The sequence below is a fragment of the Ambystoma mexicanum genome, chromosome 11 (assembly GCF_040938575.1).
Source record: "Ambystoma mexicanum isolate Mex_15411 chromosome 11, UKY_AmexF1_1, whole genome shotgun sequence".
Taxonomy (NCBI): Eukaryota; Metazoa; Chordata; class Amphibia; order Caudata; family Ambystomatidae; genus Ambystoma; species Ambystoma mexicanum.
In genome coordinates this window covers 484960822-484982729 of record NC_090934.1, presented here as the reverse complement: position 1 = coordinate 484982729, position 21908 = coordinate 484960822, and the positions used below count along the sequence as shown (strand labels likewise).

Below are 21908 nucleotides of genomic sequence, written 5' to 3'. Positions count from 1 at the left end.
CCGTCGGAGGAGAGGACAAAGGCCATTCTGGGCAAGATGCAGCGCCTGCAGGCCACGGACGTGGCCAGGTTGAGGTCCATCAAGTCCCTTCTCGGGATGTCGTCATCGTGCATATACCTGGTGCGCCTTTGCAGGCTTCGGATGCGCCTTTTACAGGAGTTCCTCGACGCCCCATTGGATGCAAGCGACGGGCAACTTCGAAGACAGGATCTCTCTCGATGAGACTTTCCACCAAGCGATCTGGTGTTGGGGCACCCGCATGCACAGACTTCCAGACCCCGGCTCACCAGGTGACGGTGACGACGGACGCCTCCCTGGAGGGGTGGGGAGCTCACAGCGGAGATCTGCACGCGAGAGGCCTTTGGCTCCCGGAGGAGAAGCCTCTCTACATCAACATCCTGGAGCTTCGGACAGTGTTCTGGGCCCTCAGGTCTTTTCTCCCGTCCCTCAAGGGCAAGGTGGTGAGGATCTTCACTGACAACACCACCACGATGTTCTACATCCGGAAGCAGGGAGGAACGAGATCCCCGGCCCTATCCAAGGAAGCCCAGGATCTGTGGCATTGGGCCGTTGCCCAGGGGATGTTCCTGGTACCCTTTCATCTGGCAGGAATAAAGAACACCATCGCCGACTCGCTCAGCAGAGAGCTGCGCTCGTGCCACGAGTGGGAACTGCGTCAGGATCAAGTGGATCGACTCTTCCAGCGATGGGGCAAACCCCAGATTGACCTGTTCGCGACAGCGACGAACTCCAAGTGCCAGAGGTTCGCCAGCAGGTTTCCCCAGCCGTGGAGCCATGGGCGATGCGTTCTTTCCCCTGGGACGGCCTGTTCTTGTATGCGTTCCCTCCGTTGCCGTTGCTACTGCGACTCGTCAACCAGCTCAAGAGGTCCCGGTGCAGGATGATCCTCGTCGCATGACCGGCGTGGCCGAGGCAGATCTGGTTCCCGGACCTTCTGGACTTGTCAGCGTCCCCACCAGTCAAGCTGTCGACAGACGCAGATCTTCTCTCCAGAGAAGGATGTGCCATCCTTCATCATGACCCGGAGTCGCTGAACTTGTAGGCCTGGCTCCTGCAGCACTAGAGTTTGGAGGGTACGATATCCCTGCGGACTGCAAGGAGGTTCTTGCAAAGGCCAGGGCGTCCTCAACTCTCAAGTGCTACGGACACAAGTGGAAGAGGTTTTCTGTCTGATGCAGTGCAAAGAAGATTAACCCTCTACGGATTACGGCTCTTCAGGTGCTGCCGTATTTACTGTCGCTGGCCAAAGCTGGACTAGCTCATTCTTCCATCAAGATACATCTGGCAGCAATCTCCCGATACACCGTAACCACGGGACGGTCATCCTTGTGGTCTCATCGCCTGGTGAAGGAATTTATGATGGGACTGTTCGGCGAGAACGATCGGGCGAGGGCCCCAGCCCCGGCGTGGGAGCTCAACGTGGTGCTGACCAGGCTCATGGGGGCGCCATTCGAGCCCATGCAGTCAGCACTGTTGAAGTTCCTGTCGTGGAAAACGGTGTTTCTTGTGGCCATCACTTCCGCACGGCGAGTGGGAGTGATCCAGGCCCTATCTTGCAAGCCTCCATACTTGACTTTTCACGACACGAGGGTGGTGCTGCGGACGCACCCTTCCTTTATGCCCAAGGTTCCGTCTGACTTCCATCTCAACGAGCCCTTGGTGTTACCAGTTTTCTTCCCGTAGCCTTCGTCGCCAGCCAAGAGGACTTTGCACTCGCTGGATGTAGCTAGAGCACTGAAGTTCTAAGTGGACCGCACAAAGAGTTTTCATAAGACGTCGCAGCTGTTTGTGAACTTTGGACCTGTGAACCAAGGGAAGGCCCTCTCGAAGGCTTCCATTTCCAGATGGCTCTCTGGCTGTATCATGCACTGTCACCGGTTGGAAAACCGACCTTTGCCCGGCCGTCCGAGAGCCCATTCGACCAGAGCGATCGCTACTACCACGGCGTTCTTGTCTGGTGTGCCCCTGCTGCAGAGCTGCTACGTTGAGGTCGACGAACACCTTCACGATATTCTACTGCGTCGACCGGGATTCCAGGGAGGAGTCCAGGGTCGGCCAAGCAGTGCTGCGCAACCTGTTCGCCTGAAGGTGGGCCTGGTGAGGATGTAAGCGTTGCTTAATGTTGAGTTTATGGAATGCTTAATGTTGTGCCTTTGCCACCTCCCGTGGTTGTGCATGTGTGTACTGCTATGTATTCTTATATTCATGAGCATGTGAATCCATGCCAGACCCCATGCTGGAGAAGGTACAAGTTACTTACCTGTAACTGTTGTTCTCCAGCATGGGTCTGGCATGGATTCACATGAGAACCCTCCCTCCTTCCCCTCTGTGGCTCTTCACTTGGTCATACTGCCACTTTACGTGCTACCAAATCTGAGGATGGCTGCCAGGGGAGGGGCTTAGGGAGAGGGCAGTCATTGGCTGGGGGCAGTATGACCCAGAGATCAGTGATTGGTTACTACTAAGAAAGACAGATCAGAAACGAAACTGATACTGATTATTTCTTTACCAAGGATTCCCAGCCTGACGACGGGGAATATTCATGAGCATGTGAATCCATTCCAGACCCATGCTGGAGAACAACAGTTGCAGGTAAGTAACTTGTTCCTTATGTCTATGGGGAAAAAAAGACGTTTTGGGACCCCCCCAAAACTTTCCCCACCGGACCAAACCTCACTAAACTTTGCAAAAAATTCAGAGTGGCCCATATACTTTTTTTGCAAAGTTTGGTGAGGATTCGTCCAGGGGGAGCGGAGTTATACGCCGCCCAAAAAGTGCTCTTCCTATGGAAACAGCAACTTAACCATAACTACACGGCCACTACCGTGGCAGTGTAATATATGTATATATGTATATTTGTATGTGTATGTATGTTAATATGTTACTAAAACTATTTTTGTTCTTGCATGTGTGGACCTGTTACCCTTCTAATCTAGAGTCCATTGAGAGGTTGGTTAGACTTTTATGAAAAACCTGGTCTAGTCCACTAGAGTTAACTTCTCAAACCATCAAGAGTAGGTTCTGAAAAACTCTTAACACCATGTATTAAATCTCTTTGAAACCTTCCCGTTGTGCCTATCACCTCAATTTCTGCTTTCCTTCTAAGTTCTTCCTTTTGTTTTGCGCCCGCCTTCTAGCAGAGTTAACACTTTGTATAGCTCCACTACCTATTTTGAAGGCAACAAAATGTTCCTCCCAGTGACCCTGCCAGTTGAAAGAAACCATGATTTCATGGCTAGTGGAAAGTTTTGCAGGGTATCGTGCCACATTCTGGAGAGACCGGCCTGCTTTGTACAGTTGTTGCTTATGTAAAGTCTAACACCAAAACAGATGACCTTCCAATTGTAAACTGATACCAATTTCAGTAGGAAGAGTTTTGTTAACTGTTCTTGCTTTCTTAGGGTATACAAGAACGGGTAAATCTTTCTGCTCCCGATTTACCGAAAGAAGATCCTCTCTTCCATGCCTTATCCAGAAGGTTAGGGGAAAACATTGATGACATCGGACATCGTATAAAAGAAGGTCTATTGAAGGTATGGCCCACAATAGCTCTTGTTTATGTAATCTTTCAAATACCATTGTACGTTATTAGCAAACGCAAAAGGCTCCTGATCTGTTCTTGACATTCTCCTTGTTAGATATAGGTATTTCCTCTTTTAAGTTTTAACGTAAGATAACCTTTTAAGATTATGGGTAACCTTCTGATAATGCTAAATGTACAGCAAAGCAAAGTTGATTATCAAATGTTCAGAGGAATTTTAAAGGGGTGTTTGTTTACTGTACTAACTGCTCGGATAAAAGCTGTGCACTTCACTGTCGAAGTATCTCACAAGTTGCTTGACGGAAGGTGGCCTCAGATGGGCAGTGCTGTTCTATTCAAAATTACAATGAGCACACAGACGTTAAAAGGTTTGAGAAATAAACTAGATTCTCCAGCATTGGATCTTTCATGGATTTACATGCTGTGAATATTTCCCCTCATCAGGCTGGGAAACCTCGGTAACCTTAATATAGCAGTTTTACTATGGAAAACTTCGACACTTTGAGTGTCCTATCGGCATCTTTATGGGTGCTTTAGGTTGCACCAATAGGATGTCAGTATAAATAGCCCCACCCCCGTGGCTTCCCTTCAGATTTCAACCGTCTCCAAACTGTTGGGATCACCTCGTGTTCTCTCGAGAATTTTTTCTGCTCTTCCGATTTTCTACGGCTTCATTGGTACGGTGTTCCAGGCCCATCATGTCATCTGTTGGCCCAAAGAAATAATTGTTCCGGCCAAGCGAGACCTGCGGCCTCAAGAACATCTATGAAGGGGATGGTCATGCGGACTGTCTGTATTGCCTGTACCCCAATCACTCTGTGGAGAATTGCGAGATTTGACAGGGGTTCTCCCAGAAGACGCTCAAAGACCGTACCTGGCTGCGCATTTGCTGGTTGAAGGACGGGGTCTATCTGGGATCGGAGGTTGGTTTGGCCCGCGGGGGCAAGTCTTCTGCTTCTTTGGCGAAGAGATCTCCTCCACGCCAGAGGGCACAGTCAGTAGAGCCGGCGCCTAAGAAACCACGCCCGGGGACAGGCCCAGTTTCGGGTTTCGGAAAAGGCAGTGAGTGTTCGAGGCCGGGGCAGACAAGCACAGGGTCCGGATGCCCCGCTCCGGGCACACGTGCACCATGGCCTGAGAAGTCGAAGGATTAGAGTGGCCGGTCGGAGAAGCCTGGTGAACCATCGCGCAGGCCGTCGTCTTCGGACAAGGAGAGGTTGCGGTCACGTTCGTCCTTGTCAACGAAGAGATCGTTGTCGAAGGACCGGCGTCATTCGCCGTCTGGCAAAGTCTTCCAGATGCCATTCCAGCTCCGCATCCAAGCGGTCATCTTCGCCGGCGAAGCCCAGGCCGCCAGTTGGGGCCTCAATTCCGCAGATGAGTTCATCAACGATGGTGAACCTGTCGACGACCACTTTGATGCCAGCGATCCCTTTGTCTGCCTTGCCGTTGATGACCTCGGGGACGACCTTGCTGGCGACCACAAAGTTGACTGCCTCGACAACTGCTGTTTCAGTGGGTGTAGGACTTCTGAGTTCTGCGGGTCCGCTGGGGTCTGATCGAGGTCCATTACCTTCCGGGGAGTTGCTGCGGCAGTCTGGGACCAGCATAGATTCTACAGCAGGATCCCTCCACCTACGATTTAGCCTCGTCTCGAGGAGTTGTCTTATTCGTTCCTGGACCCTTTGGTGTTCGGCCTATGGCTGGCGGTTCCATCCACATCGGACGGCCTGGGACTGTTCTGCCTCAGTATCCGTTGGTCAACCCGCACTCCCTGCTCTCCATGCAGGTGCTCAGTCGCTCCTAGAACAGTTGGATGCCTGGCTCCCGGTGCCCCAGAACCCTGTGGAGCCCTTGGGGCAGGAGGTTCTGGCAGTTCCCCGACCGAAGGGGCAGGATCACCCAAGGAAGTCTCCCCTGGTTCCGCCGCCTGTTCCATCTCCTAGATGCACCCCTCCTCGTAGGGATCAGGAAGAAGGGGAGCTGGTGGAGTCCGAAAGCGTCCCGCAAGACACGCACTCAACCTCACCCAGGTGGGCGGATACCTGGGATATGGACCCAGAGGTGGATCACCTGAGCAGTCCAGCGCAGCCCTTGCCCCCGGACGATGTGGGTGCTTTTCATGCATGAAGGCCAAGCCTTGCCAGGAGTTTGGCCTTACTCCAGAGGAAATATTTTTTTTTATTGGATCACATGGGGAAACGGCAGAAGGCGATCTTCTCTATCCCCATCTTGGACCACGTGTAGCAGGAAGGGCTTTGCGCATTACGCCATCCTTTCACGGAGCCTGTGGTCCAGGGCCGCTTGGAGATAAAGTTGAAGGCGCTGAGTCTGCACCGAAGTGCCTCACATCGCAGCCCACGCCAGAGTTGTGTCGCTGGCTGCCACTAGGAAGGTGCGTAGCCAGCATAAGTGTGCGACTCCCCCAGACAATGAGGGCCGTAATCTGGATTCTTTTGGCAAGAAGGTTCTGACGGTGGGGGCAACTACGGTGAAGGCAGCCAACTCGTTGGCATTATGACGCGCTGAGACAGGGAAATGTGCCACTACTGACCATCTGCCTGAGCAGCCGCAGCGTAAAGAGGCGATACTTCTGGTTCATGAAGGGGAGGAAGACTCCAATCATTGCATTAATATTGTGGTGGAACTGGCGAAGTCTGGGTTTAAACAGATAAATAATGGAGTCGTCCTCCGGCGGCAGGCATGGTTACGCTATACCGATTTCCGACCTGAAGTGCAGCATAAAGTGGTGGACATGCCATGCGAGGGGGAGTAACTGTAATATGAACGAGGCTTTGGATACAGTGAGGTCCCTGGCGACGCTGCAGGGTAGGCGTTCGTTTCGTTGCTTTCACTCCTTTAGGGGAGCCTCGGGGGAACGCCAGGTTTGCGGGATCTTGCGACAAAGGCTCCAGTTGCTCCAACTATTCCTCTCTGGCTTTTGTCGATCTTAACAGTCAGCTCAGCGAGCCAAGGGCTTTCAAAGTCAGCAGAAGAGGGGTTCCGACTCCTCTACTAGAGGCCGCCAGTCCAAGCTTCAACAATGACTGCCACAACGGCAGTCGACTTGGAGGGACAGTGGCGCAAAATGTCGACTAGTGGCGTTTGATTATGACGTACCGATGGGTGCTGGATGCAGTCTTATACGGCCACTCGTTGGAGCCACTCCCTATTCCATAGGCGCAGGGCTCGCAGCCTCATTTACAGGTCTTGCGGCAGGAGGTGCACCTGATGCTGGAGAAAGGGGCTATAGAAAGGGTCCCGACGTCGGAAAGAGGACAAGGTACCTTCTTCTGGTTCGTCATCAAAAAACCGAACGGAAAGTGGCGCCCCATTCTGGACCTGCGGCCGCTAAACAAACATGTGAAACGCCAAAGGTTCAGGATACTAACGCTGCAGGACGTTATTCAGGCAGTGCAGCCTGGGGAATTTTTGGCATCCTTGGATATAGAAGATGCTTCTTTCCACATCCCGATGCACCCCAAGCATCGCCGCTTTCTACGGTTTGTGGTCGGCGATGAGCATTACCAGTTTCGGGTTCTCCCCTTTGGTCTCAAGTCGGCTCTGAGGACGTTCACCAAGTGCCTGGCTCCGGTGGCAGCTTACCTCTACAGGGAAGTCACCATGTGTATCTGTACCCGGACGACTGGTTGGTCAGGGGGTCGACTCGTCAGCGGGCGTCCGTCTGTCCAGGCGGCTATGATCCTGTTGCAATGGCTGGGCTTTGCAGTCAACTTCACCAAATCTTGTCTGACCCCCTTCAGGGTTTTTCTGGGGACTCATTTCCATACGCATCTCAATCTGGTGAAGCGGTCTATGGAAAGAATAGAGAAGGGGTCATCCAAGCTAGGATCCTTGGTGCCGGGAAAGGCGATCGCCGCCGAGCATTCATTTCTTCTAGGCTCCATGGTGTCCTGCATCCCAGTCATCCCAAATTGTCTCCTTTCTTTTTTTTTTCTACGCTTATTTATAAATCAGCGCACAGGGGAACATATACATCAACATTTACTTGCGGCCTCCCGCGATGCATATAAATTGACATTTCCCTTGTCCCTCCCTCGTTATCCTCGGCTGGGCCTTGTCTCTGTCTCATTAGGCTGGGCCAGGCGATGAATACTCGCTGGTTAGGTGCAGGGCTCTCGCGATTAAGCGTGGCTAATGGGTCCGAGCCGGATAGTTCTGGTCATAGTCTAACAGTGGTGCCCAAATGTTCATAAAGCGATGGAGAAAGCCCGCTTTGGCTGCCATGACCTTTTTTCGGGTGTTAGTATGTCCCAAATTTTAACCCACCAGATGATATTCAGGCAATGGTGGACTCCCCCACTGGACTTATTCGCCAGCCCAGAAAACAGGCAGTGCAGGGTGGCTCATCCGGACTCAAGGTGGGGACGCGTTCTCATTCCCATGGACGGCCTGTTCGCATACGCATTCCCTCCGTTTCCTCTGGTCCGCAGAACAATTCAGATGGTGCACAAGGTTCTTTGCAAGGGGATCCCTTGTAGCCTGGTTCCGGCCCTGGCAGTACTGGTTCTCGGACCTTCTTCACCTCGCAGTGGACGGCACTCTTCATCTGCGGTCGGAGCCGGATCTTCTGTCACAGAACAAAGGAAAGGTGTGGCACCACGACCCCAGCTCCCTCAACGTGGCTCCTGACTACTCCGAATTTGGACACCTAGGAATTCCACAAGACTGTTGTTGCATCTTGGCAGCCGCAAGGGCACCATCTACCAACGTGTCTTACAGCCGAAAGTGGAAAGGTTTCTGTGCCTGGTGCTCGCGGCAACCGAACGTGCAGCCATTGCAGATGTCGCCTCCACAACTCCTGCCTTATCTACTGCTGTTGGCAAAGGGGGGGGGTGGGGGGTCTGGCGTTCTCGATCAAGGTCCACTTGGCTGCCATCTCCAGGTTCTAGAGGCAGCGCAACTTTACACCTCAGCGACATGCTGATTAAACATTTCCTCAAAGGCCTATTCAGGACGCCCCCCCCCCAAAGAAGTTTCTCATGTGGAAACTGGCTTTTCTGGTGGCCATTACATTTGCCAGGCGGGTGTCTGCTTATCGACCCGCCATATCTGCGTTTCATGAGGGATAAGGTTCTCCCATCTACAGATCTTGACTTTATTCCAAAGATTCCGTCAGAGTTGCATAAGAACGCTACGTTGGCCTTGCCCACCTTTTTTCCAAAGACGTCCACGGCAGCAGAGAAAGCGCTGCATACCTTGGATGTCAAGAGGACATTGAGGTTTTACCTGGACAGGACTCAGTGTTATGCTCACCCGGTCTCTGCGGGGGTGTTGGGGCACGGTTGAAGTCCTCCCAGGGATGAGGTTTGTCCTGGATCTGCATTCCCCTTCTGTACTGATGGCTGCAATGGTGGGAAGGTGCTTCTCAGGGCCGCTCCTGCGTGGATATAATGGGCGTGAGCATGCTAGTTTTGGCCCTTGCCCCCACTTCCCGTCTCTTCCTGAGGCATGATTCCCCGTAGATGCGCTGCTTTGGAAGGCTCACTTGGTTATTATTGTCTGAGGGCTATCCATCCTGCTACTTCTGACGGGCGCTTGATTGTCGAGGACAGAGTTCCTTCACTGGTCCTATGCGGGCGGTAGTCCAGTCCTACTGCTAACCACTCCTCTTTCGGGAAGTAATGTTGTTTGTCTTCCCCTGCGCGTTCGTTTTCAGCTCTTTCTTTGCATTCCGTGTTACCGTTTGTTTCCTTGTTATGGTGTTCGTTCTATGTGTTATTGTCCGTTCCTTCCTTAACCCTGCTCTTTGGTTCTCTTCCTGTGTAGGTGACGTTACGGCCCTGGAGCTGCTGAGTTCAATTGCGGCAGCCGGAGTGATGAGGAACTGGACCAGCGGCTGCTGGTAACAGGTAGACTGACTCGTAGGGATGCGCGTGTTTTGAATGCAGCGCGGTTCTCCAATGGTGAAATGTTCTAACCTTGTCCTTTTGTCTTTCTTTGCAGTGAGCGAGTTCGTGAAAGAAGACTGCCGTGGAGCGTTGTCAGGAACAGGATCGTCGGATTCCAGGAGACGAGTATCTGCAGGTTCATGCAACAGTGAGCGTCACGTTGCATCGGAGTGCAAGGTAACGCGAAGCATGGGCCTCAAGGACGGAGCAGCTTATATAGCTGGGCTTCTGGGCCACGCCCATTAGCCTGGCCTGCCTGCCACACCCAGCAGCTTCCATGTGAAACTGGGCCTGGGAAGTCACACCCAGCTTCATGCATGTGAAAAAGGCCTGGTATAAAGCGGCCTGAATAGAATAAAAGTAGTCCCATGTTAATTCTTCTCATGAGCCTGGCGCCAATGGCGCCAGGACAGAGTCCAGTCAGGCCCCCTGTGTTTTTGTGTCCTGAAGGGACATGCATGGGTCATTCTTAGGCAGTGACCCATGGTACCCACTACTTGGGGGTATTGCACCTGTGTCCTTGGGCCAGTGGGCGTGACAGCACTCCCCCCACAAAGCCCCTCTCAAGGGTGGTTCTCTCTTTGGACCCGGTTTGGTTGGATTATTGAGATCAAAACGTCTGATTACCGTGGACACACTCACTTGGTTCCCAGGTCTGGTCTTTGGGCCTGTAACCCTTCCAGTCTGAGATAGTATAGCTTGGATCGAACCACTTTCAAATCCAAGATGGTTTAGGGTCCCAAGTATCTGGGGCGGAATGCCCGTGTCTCTTTCAGAGGAATGTATTTGAATGCCCCCGACTTGGTAGTTTGGGGCTTTTCTCCGATGTTGATCCGTGAATCGCTTTTGTTTCTCTTTGGCCCTGATTAGGTGTTCTGTCACTTCTTTGAGGACCCGCGTGATGGTCTTGTGTAATGTTGTTACTGCTGGCATTTCCAATGACTCGGGTGGGTCCAAATCTGATGTCCGTGGTTGTTGTCTGTACATAATATAGAACAGGCTTTGACCAGTACTGGTGTGAGTGGAGTTGTTGTATGCGCACTCCACTATCCAAAGTACGTCCTTGCAGGTGTCCTCAGTTTGTTGCAGCATACATCTCAGGTATTGCTCCAGTGTCTGGTTTGTCCGTTCCAGAAGGCTATCGGTTTGGGGACGATGGCTCGTGCATAAACTGAGGTCGATTTTTAGCGATTTTACAGCACTTTTTCCAAAATGCAGAGACAAACTGAGTTCCTCGGTCTGATGTCAACACTGATAGGAACCCATGTAACCGGATGATCTGTTCCAGAAACACGGTAGCCAGAGTGGATGCAGTAGGAAGGCCTTTCAGAGGAATGAAATGGGCCATTTTTGAGAATTGAGCTCCGATATCTAAGATGGTGGTGTACCCATTGCAGGAAGAAAGATCTGTAATAAAGTCCATTGACAGAGTGTGCCATGGTGCGGGTGGTACCACCAGAGGGAGTAGAAGACCTGCAGAACTTTGTTTTTGAGTTTTGTTTTGTGCGCAGACACCACAGGTTGCGATAAACTTGCCAACGGCCTTCTGCCATGTAGGCCACCCGTAGTTCTTTATTTTGGCTAAGGTCTTGACTATACCCGGATGCCCTTCCACTAATGCTTTGTGGTAACTTGCGATGATCTGATTCTATTGTTCCTTATTTGGGATGTAGTCGTCCTTGATAGTATGTCAGTTTGTCCACAATGGTATGTTTGCTCCCTTTGGCCACCCATTTTTGTTGTCGATTGATCCATAAGGTGTTGCAGGTCAGACTTCAAGTTGTCTAGAGTGGAGGTTGCAGCAATTGTACCTAAGATCTGTTCTTCTGGGATGATGGCCACTGGGTCTGGTGTGGCGAACGCATTTTCATCCTAACTCCTTCGGGATAGGGCGTCTGCTTTCCCATTGCGTACTCTGGGTCTGTAGGTGATAATGAAGTCGTACTCTGTGTTAGGCAGAATCCTGTGCAGTGACCTTAGGGACCACTACACACAATTAAGACTACAAGTTCACCTTTGGTACAAGCCTGTACTACCCTGTTAAAGTGGTAGCAGTAGCGGAGCAGCCAGACTTATCTTAAGAGCAAATGAGCAGTAGTAGTGATTACACAAAGGACCACAGTTACTGTGACTCGAGCAAACACTGACTCAAGGTCTTTGGTGTAAAAGTACATTTATTTTTGACCATCTGCAAAACACTTCACTTCTATTAAATTAAAACCACACTAAAAATACACTACACACAACCAATTCACTTTGTATAAGGCAACTCAAGGTAAGTACCTTCTGATTTGACGGACCGGTATTGTGAAACAAGACGTTACAGAGAATACAGATGCGATCACTTTTTGACAGTAATGACAGTTCTGTCTTACTAAAGATACGCGTATCTGAGGAAAGAAATGTTACCGGGGTAAACACACACTTAGCACCTGAGTTAACCAAAGAGAGTTGGGGGCAAAAATCATCAGCAATAATTTTGTCGAGGCAGACAGAATGAGGGAACATTTCCTAAACCGAAGATAAGTCGGTGTTAGGTGGAACAGGGTTCATGTTGTCGAAGAACACACAGTCAGATAGTTCAAGATTCAATGATGCCAGGAGTACTTGGATATTGTCAAAAGAGGAAGCTAAAGTTATAAGAAGGAGAGAAGACGAGGATGAGCCTTGGATGAGGAGAAAAGGGGGTTCACCCTAGTTCCTTGAAGTCTGACACAGAACCTTATTCTCTGATGAAGCTGGTGCCACGGCAGTTGTTCCTGGTAGTTTCCTGCAGACTCACAGTTCCTGGCTCGTCAGTCGTGGGGACAAAGACGATGTCTGGATTGAGCTGCACTACCCAGGGATGAGCCCAGCAGCAGCAACGGTGAATAAAAGGTGCGCTCCTTTAAAACAGGAGAGGCTCGTTAGATGGCTATCCGGACCACTATAGCAGTGTGCAGTGATTTCTACCACGAAGAGGATCCTCTGGCTGTGGAAGATGAGATGGTTGGCCCCACCAGGCTCAAGGGAAGAAGACTCCGGACTGGATCTTCTCTGGTCATTGAAGGGTAGATAGCTCAGGACTGCAGCAGGGCTTCACTGGGACTTGGTAGTTGCAGCAGCTGTCGTCTTCTCCGCTTCTCTTCGGTTCCTTGCAGTTCCGGTGGCGACTCTGACTACCAGCCCAAGAGTCCTGCCTTTTACGCGAAAATCCCCCATTCACACAGCCTGGCTGTCAATCACGCAACAGTGGGTTGTCCGGTATGGACAACCACCTCAGCCAATCATGGCAAAGTGTGACTTGGGTTTCCTAGGATACCTTCTGCAGGGGATAACTACACTCCTCCCTCACATTCAGCCCACCTAGACAACCAGGCGCCAAGAGGAGGGCTTTTTTGCAGAAGCCTGCCAAAAGACGGTGAACAAAGAAAGCAAACCTGGTTTGCCGCGCAAAGTAAAACACAAGAAGGACTTTAACAAAAAGAAATGGCGAATAAACCCGACCTGGGCCAAAAGAAAGCATTTGGTCAAGCAGGTTTATGTTCGAGGCTAATATAGTAGCCGGGAGCAATACCTCATTTATATAATATAATCGCGGTAGAAAAGGTAGGGTAGATACCACTGCCACCAGCCAGTCTAAATGTTAAGAGCAAAACAGAGCTCAGAGAGGCACAGACTAAAAAGGGATAGTAATCAACCCTTTTCCAGTACTCCATGTAAGGTGTGGTGTACTGGGTGTGTCGTTTTAAAAGACTACATAAAGTTAATGGCAACTTTACATGTTTCTGGGGGACAGTAGTCAGCCCCAGAAAAATTGAGTCAGGGGGAAGTCTCAAAGACAACCCTATGCTACTGCACTGAAGGTGCGGTGTAACACACACAAAAAGTGGGGTTCATAGAGTGGTGTGCTCCAGAGCCCAAGATCACACCGACAGTAAAAATACACATGGCAAAACACATATAAGAGTGGGAAAAAGGCTCACACTCTTACCAAGTGGAAAAAAATTAACTCCAGAAATCCATCAAAGCTCCTGGGGGACTCACTAGGTGAGGAAAATTAGCCATAGAATGAGAATTCTCCCTAAAACTCTGCAAATAAAAGAGCCCAGTGGAGTTGGCGTGAGGACTGCGCCTTGGCAGTTTTCAGGTATTGTAGATTGCGGTGATCTGTTACTACGGTGACTGTATATCTTGCTCCTAAAAGGTTATGCCTCCACGCCTTGAAAGCCACCTTGATCGCTAGCAACTCTTTGTCAGTGATCGCATAGTTTAACTCGGGGGGGGGGGGGGGGGGGCAGAGAACTTGCGTTACCACAACGCCACGGGATGCAGTTGCCCGGTGTCGGGATCCCGTTGACAGCACTGCTCCCATCGCTATGTTGGAGGCATTGGTTTTGACCGTGTATAGTAGTTCTGGTCAGGGGTGTCGCAGAATCGGCGCTGTAGTGAATGCCTGTTTCAATTTCTGGAAGGCTTCTTCTGCCTCTGCAGACCAGTTGAACTGTTTGTTCGTCTTCAACAAGGAGGTGATTGGGTGGAGGATTTGGGAGAACCCTGCGATAAAACGGTGGTAAAAATTGGCAAACCCAAGCACATTCTGGACCCCCTTTGTGGATGTTGGTGAGGGCCAGTTGAGGATAGCATCTACCTTGTGTGTGTCCATGCATACGCCTTGGGGAGTGAAACGAATCCGAGGAATTCTACTTATGCTACATGAAAAAACATTTCTCCAATTTGACGTATAGCCGATGTTGCCAGAGTTTTTCCAGGACTGCTCGGACTTGGGTGACGTGGTCCTTTTTTGTCGCTGAGTAAATCGAAATGTCATCAATGTATACTAGTGCGCAGACATCCAACAGCTCGCGGAGCACGTCATTCATGAAGAATTGAAACGCAGCAGGGGCGTTACATAGCCCAAAGGCCATAACCTGGAATTGTCATGGCCACTGGGCAAGGACCACAAGCTCCACTGCATACAAGGTCCAGTTGGACCCAGTCCTGGCACCTTTGGTGCCAGGCTCACGAGTAAGTGTGCTCTGCACACTTTATTCTGGTGCATGTGCCTTTTTTCTTTTCCCTGCAGGGCCTCCACGTGCCTCCAGGTCGGGCGTGGCCATAGGAGTTAATCGCCGCACCCTCTAGGAGTGGCAGGGTGGAGCCATGAGTCTGAACAAATGGGCGTGGCCGGGACCAGGCTAGTCTGCTTACAGCAGCGTAACGCTCACCGCCGCCTGAAGCGCATCCTTACCCAGCCTCCCTGATTCCAGCAGCTTCCCTGATTCCAGCAGCTTCCCTGATTCCAGCGGCAACCGCAGTAGTAGCGCATCCTTACCTGATTCCAGCAGCAACCTCAGTCGGAGCGTATCTGTTAGGGAGAATTCTCTTAAACTGCTAATTTCCCTTACCTATAGAGTCCCCCAGCAGCTTTGCTGGATTTCAGGGGTTTATTTTTTTTACTCCTACTAAGAGTGAGACTATTTTTCCCACTCTTGTATTTTGCTATGTGTTTTAGGCTATTTTTTGTGCTTATTGTCTATGGGGTTTTCTCACCCTCATAGGTATCATCTTTTTTTACATGTGTTACACAGCACCCTCAGTGCAGTAACACAGGGGTGTCACAGTGACCCCCAAACATAAACTATACTCTGGGGCTGACTACGGTCTCCCAGGGCATGTAAAGTCCCCATTGACTTTACTAGTCAGTAATTAAGAACAAAACCAGTAGAGCCCATCTTACTATGGAAGTACTGGAAAGGGTTAATAGTTTTTCCCTAGTGTTCATTTTCGAGAGGGTACTGTCCAGTCGCTCTCTCCAAGGTTTCTGGCTGGTGACAGTGGTTACTACCGTAAATATTCGACCGCGAATATTTCCCTATGGGATTTTCCCATTGTTCGAGGCTACCACTTTTACTGATATCCTCTAACATACCACCGGTTTGTTTTAATATTAACTTTACTCTGGCAGGTTTTTATTGCCAGATCTTTGATATCTTTCTCGTGTCTCTCTCTGAAATCCTAACCCAGGTCGGGGATCCTTTGTTCATCATTTTGGCGGGCTTCTGCACAGAAGCCCTCCTTTCAGCACCACTGAGTCTGGGGTAGACAGGATGTGTGGGAGGGGGAATAGGCACCCTGGACAGGGTTACCTAGGCAACCCAAGTCACACTCTGCCCTTATAGGCTGGGGAGTTATTCCGCCAGGATAACCACTACGCTGTGTGAGTGACAGCTAGGCTGTATGAATGGGGATTTTTCTGCATAAAAGCAGGGCTCTGAGGACTGGAGGACAAGACGTCGCCACTGGAACTAAGAAACCCAAAGAGGAGAGAAACTAAAGACCTCTGCAATGACTAAACCACCGGTGAAGCCCTACTGCATATCCTCCTCACTTTTCTCCAACGACTCGATCTTCACCTGCAAGAGTCTTCTTCCTTTGAGCTGGTGGGGCCAATTAGTTCACCAATCGCCTTCCAGGACCTTCCTTGGTTGAATCGCCAGTGCCCTGCATTAGGAGACCGGATAGCCAGGCACCCGTCCACCATGACCGCGATTTAAAGCAGCATACCTTTTATTTAGTTTTGGCAGCACCGCGGCTGGCTTCATCCCTGGGCAGTGCAGTGACTCGAACCTTCCTCCACGACGAGAGCCTCCCTTCCTCTGCTGGATCTCCTGAACTGCAGCAACTGCCAGGGACTACCGCCACCGCAGGAGCCTCTTCCACTTTAAAGGTTCATTGTGCCGCCAGGCCTACCGTTTTGTTGTGTACTGCTAAATGTGTTTTAAATCCTTTACTTACCTTCTGGGTTGGCCGCCCCTATCATCTAACATTGTCTTTTACCTTCTGCAAAGGCCTTTTCAAATCGTTAAACAAAGACTTGACTGCAGTTACTAGAACTGTTTGATCCTGGGCACTTTGCCTTGTACCACTGACTCTAGCACAGGCCCATTGACTCTGGCTAAATCTGTTACAACTGCCTTCTCTAGATTGCTTTTCATGAAGAAATGTGTTTAGCCTAAAACTCTTATAACCACCTTTCCTTCCCTTTTTAAATATTGAGAAGTGCCTTTTTGCTCGGTTTTCACCAAGTACTTCATATGCTAAAAGTACTGCCTTGCCTAACTTGTTCACAATCCAATTGGGAAGTGTTGCTGGTGTGTTTGAGTCTGAATCTGTATAACGTGTCCTTTCCCTCCCTTTTGAGAAATTGTTAGTGTCATTTCTGCTTGGTTTACACTGTCGTTTTGCTCAGTTTTCACTCTGGCTCAAACTTGTCTACAATTTAAACAGGGAGTTGTGTATAGTTTTCTTGACTGTTTTAACTTGCTTCAAGGATAGTGATTTGTGTGTTGAACTTAAGAGTGTAAAAAATAAATACATATTCTTTTTGATACTATGCTTTGGTCAGTGTTTCCTTGTTCCATAGTACTGTAGTCCTATTGTGTAAACCCTGAATACTGCTCATCTCCCTCTTGAGATAAGTCTGACTGCTCAGCCACAGCTACCAACTAAATCTGTATGGTACAGACTAATACCAAAAGGGATTTATTGTATATACCTGTAGTCCTACTCTTCTGTAGTGCTCCCCAAGGGAACTGCATAGGATTCTGCTTACCTTATTCCGGCTCCCAGCCATAACACTACTCGGGAGGCCACTTTCGGCCAGCTTCATCGCGGATCCAGGCATCCTTCATCCGCCGGCAGATCTCCAGATAACAGCATTCCAGTCTGACTTCACCAGGCCATCCCTGCAAGAGAAAAGGACAAAATAGGGTTAGAAAAACTATAAAGACATTACGTTAAGGTCACGCTCAAACCAATCCTCGCGCTTGACCTAAGCACCAAACTTACCACCTATTGGGACATTGTGAACTCCCTTTTTCTCCATTGGGGCTCATGCACCGCAACTACCGCTGGGCCTCGTATCACCTATTGGGGAAAAGGACAGACATTACAAGAGATACGGACAATAATAAAGGAAAAAGACATTACAAAAGGATACAGACAATAATCATTATCGAAGAATACTTACCTTTGAAGTGGTTCAGCCACAGCCGGTCTGGGCTGCCACGCACATGGACCAGTGGAGGAACTCGGTCTTTCTTAAAAGTTCCCCTGAGTGAGAAGCAGGAAGGAGAGCACGCCATCATAATTAAACAGGTGAGACTATATGGATAGGCGCATGCTCACCACATTCTGGGAAGAAGGGTTCGAGGGAGACCACAGTCACATCACCGTATTCTCACGGCCTCTCGTATTCTCGCCGGGGCAATACCATCAACCAGCGCAGTCCACAGCACAGGAGCAGGGGAAGAAGCCTGACCAAGGGTAGCCAGTTCCAGGGAGGGCTGCAACTGTGCCCCAACGTCCCCGCAGAGACCAGGTGAGCGTAACAGGTATTCATACAGGCCATATTTTGTGCGAAAAGCTGTCTTCCATTCATCCCCTTTTTTACCTCGTGCTAGATGGTAGGCCCCTCTTGGGTCCAGTTTCGTGTAAATATAGGCATCTTTGACTTGATCCAGGAGTTCAGGGATGAGCGGCAACGGGTACTGTTTTTTTACCATGATTTGGTTGACTGATCGGTAGTCAATACAAGTTCTCAAGTCCCCCTCTTTCTTGGGTACGAAAAAGAGGGGCAAGGATGCAGGTGACTTGGGACGGGCGTATGAATCTGTTTGCTAGGTATTGATCAAGGTAGGTCCTTAAGTGCTGATTCTCCTGTTCAGTTATGGCATAGATCCAACTGCAGGGAACTTAAGCTCCCAGTACTAGATCTATCTGGCAGTCGTATAGTCTGTGTGGGGGTAGAGTGATCGCTTGCTCTTCTGGAAAACCTCTAGGTAGTCCATGTATTCAGGTGGTAGTGATCCGGTTAAGCCCAGCATGTTTCCCTCCTTAGGTTCTGGTTCTACAAAGCCTTTTGAAGCGGATTCTCTGCCATAACAGGTGCCTGCACAGTCTTGAGGGAAGGTCAGAACTCGTGTATGCCAGTCAATCTTAGGGTTGTGGGTCTCTAGCCAGGGCATCCCCAGGATCATCTAGAACTGAGGGGCACCAATGAGATCAAAGGTGAGGTCCTCCCGGTGGCTGTCCTGACACAGAAGGGTGACTTTCTCTGTTTGGTGCGTCACTGGGCCGGAAGACAGCTGAGATCCATCAACTGCTGTGACGTTTTCCGATATCCGTTTCTGTCTGAGAGGGAGACCTATCTGGTTGGCCAGATCTTGGTCGATGTAATTGCCCACAGCTCCACTGTCTATGTACGCCTCCAAGGCATGTATTTGTGACGGTTGCTTGTGGTCGATCAAGAGCACGGGAATGACTAGGTGTGAGGTCTGTAAAGGTTCCTTCTCACCGCTCGATAAATGGACCCCTACACTTGCCGGGCGCTGGAGTTTTCCGAATCATGTTCTTCTTCAGCTTTGTCAGTTGCCCCAACTGTTTTCCTAGGTGATTTCACCAGGCAATCCCCGAGAAAGTAACCAGCTTTACCACAGCACAAACAAAGCTGCTACTGTCTCCTTTTCTCCCTTTCTGCCTTGGTGAGAGGGCTCCGCAAGCCTCCGATTTGCATTGGTTCAGACTGATCGTGTGGTTTAGTTTGAGCTTCACGGGGCCGTATGTAGACCGATCGTCGTCCCGACTTCACTCTATCAGTTTTCCAGTCCTGCAACCTATGGTCTAGTTGCACTGTTAAATCGATGTATTCTGCACATCCTTCGGGAGGATTCACAACTTGGGCTAACACGTCCTTTAGTTCCCCTCGCAAACCACAATAGAATAACGTAGTCCTCTTCCCCTCTGGCCAGTTTGTTTTGGCTATAAGGCGATTGAAGGAGGCGATGCATGTCAGTAAGTATTGATTGCCCTGCCAGAGTGACAACAGCTTGTTGTCCAGAGCCTGACCTCAAGTGTCGAGCAAACAGCTTCTCAGTTTTGTGCTGAAAACCCCCAAAGTCTCCAAGCAATGTATCATCTCGGTTCACCAAGTGTATTGACCAGTCTGCTGCAGTACCTCCCAGATACGAGAGCACAAACGCCACTCTTCATTGTTCATTGGGGAATGCCCCAGGTCTGCACAAGAAATGTAGGCAACATTGGTTCATAAAAATGGCGTACTTATTGGGATCGTCTGTAAAGCATTCTGGAGGGGCCAGAGGAACCGCACCTGGAAGGACAACCTATACCGGTGCGGGTTGCAAGGCTGCAACAGGAGGTGCGGACCCAGGCAACGGGGCCTTGCCGGCCTGTGTTCGGAGCACCTGTCTTGCTAGATCCATACGCTCCCGATTCACTATTAAATCCCACCTCAGGGCATTGGTTTCTTGCCTTGAAGCATGTACTTCAGCCCATACCTCCCCTAGCAGTTTGGCCAACTGGTCAGTTTCCGACATTTCCATTATGCCCAGGAAGAGGTTCCTGGGAGGCTTTACGTTCTGTTACGCTCACTGGTCCCTGCGGGGGCATTGGGGCACGGTTGCAGCCCTCCCAGGGATGGGGTTTGTCCTGGAACTGCACTGCGTTCCCCTTCTGTACTGATGGCTGCGATGGCGGGAAGGTTTTACTCCGGGACGGTCCTGCGTGGATATAATGGGCGTGAGTATGCTAGTTTTGGCCCTTTCCCGTACTTCCCTTCCCGAGGCGTGATTCCCTGTAGATGCTTTGCCTTGGAAGGCTCACCTGGTTATTAATGTCTGTGGGCTCTCTGTCCTGCTACTTCTGGCAGGGGCGCTTGATTGTCGAGGACAGAGTTCCTTCACTGGTCCTATGCGGGCGTTAGTCCAGTCCTGCTGCTAACCACTCCTCTTTCGAGAAGTAATGTTCTTGTTTGTCTTCCCTTGCATGTTCGTTTTCAGCTCTTTCTTTGCATTCCGTGTTAGTTTGTTTCCTCGTTATGGTGTTAGTTCTGTGTATTATTGTCTGTTCCTTCGTTAACTCTGTTCTTTGGTTCTCTTCCCATGTAGGTAACGGTAGGGCCCTTTAGCTGCTGAGTTCGATTATGGCAGCCGGAGTGATGAGGAACGGGACCCGCGGCTGTCGGTAACAGGTAGGCTGACTCGTAGGGATGCGTGCGGTTCTCCGATGGTGAAATGTACTAACCTTGTCCTTTTTGTCTTTCTTTGCAGTGAGTGAGTTTGTGGAAGAAGACTGCCGTGGAGCGTTGTCAGGAACTGGATCGTCGGATTCCAGCAGGCGAGTATCTGCATCTGAGTGCAAGGTAACACGAAGCACGAGCCTCGAGGACGGAGCAGCTCATATAGCTGGGCTTCTTAGCATGGCCTGCCTGCCACACCCAGCAGCTTCCATGTGAAACTGGGCCTGGGAAATCAAACCCAGCATCATGCATGTGAAAGGACTGGAATAAAGCGGCCTGAATAAAATAAAAGTAGTCCCATGTTAATTCTTCACATGAGCCTGGCAGACAGAGTCCAGTCAGGCCCCCTGTGTTTGTGTGTCCCGAAGGGACATAAATGGGTCATTCTTTGGCAGTGACCCATGGTACCCACTACTTGGGGGGGGGGGGGGGGGGGCGGGGTGTTGCACCTGTGTCCTTGGGCCAGTGGTCGTGACACTGAGTCCTTCAGAACGTCAAGGCAACAATTTGTGGCTTTTGGCTCTGCCAACAAGGGGAAGCCGATTTCGAAGCAGGGGCTTTCCCGTTGGGTATCATCTACGATTTCCTTTTGCCACAACAAGACTGGCAAGCCATTGCAGTCGACTCCCAGCTCCCATTCTACGAGGTCTGTGGCATCGGCGGCGCTGTTGTCCGGCATATGGCTCATTGACATTTGCCAAGCAGCAATATGGACGGTGCCACACACCTTCACCAGACATTGTCTGGGACAACATGCAGAGGATGTGCAGGTGAGGCGTGCAGTCCTCCAACGCCTGTTCCAATAAGATAAGCCCAGCAGCTTCCGGGATTTGGTTTTATTGATGTTTTCGATCTTAGGAACTGAAAATGAATGTTTTCTATTGCTGATTTTCTGGGGCATGGGTCTTGTTTCCCTGTTATGCTCCTCCAGGTTACCTTACTGCTAAGTAGTCGATTCACAGCATGTGAATCCATGAAAGATACCAAGGCTGGAGAAATGGAGTTACAAGTAAGAACTACTCCCTTGGATCTTTCATGGAGTAGTTTCTTACTTGGAACTCCATTTTTCCAACCTTGGTATCTCTCATGGATTCACGTGCCCCCTCTGGCCTTCCCCCCTTCAAGCAGACATGCGTTATGAGTGCCTCCATTTTGGTTAAGTTAAAATATGAAGGGAAGCTGCAGGGGGTGTGGCTATTTATACTGGATGTCCTATTGGTGCAAACTAAAGCACCTATAAAGATGTCGATAGGACACTGTGTCAACGTTATCCATAGTTAAACTGCTGCATTAAGGTTACCAAGGTTTCCCAGCCTGACGACGGGAAATATTCACAGCATGTGAATCTACGAAAGAT

General features: G+C 50.3%; 1 protein-coding gene across 5 annotated transcripts in view; it reads left to right on the top strand.

The window, feature by feature from the left end:
* TTC17 (tetratricopeptide repeat domain 17) overlaps window positions 1–21908 on the top strand; it is a 2246693-nt gene that overhangs the window by 439828 nt on the left and 1784957 nt on the right. For all 5 annotated transcript variants that reach the window (XM_069623328.1, XM_069623332.1, XM_069623330.1 and 2 more), the window contains one exon: window positions 3423–3554. In XM_069623328.1, the coding sequence (XP_069479429.1) occupies window positions 3423–3554 (132 nt within the window). The remainder of the gene's footprint in view (window positions 1–3422; window positions 3555–21908) is intronic.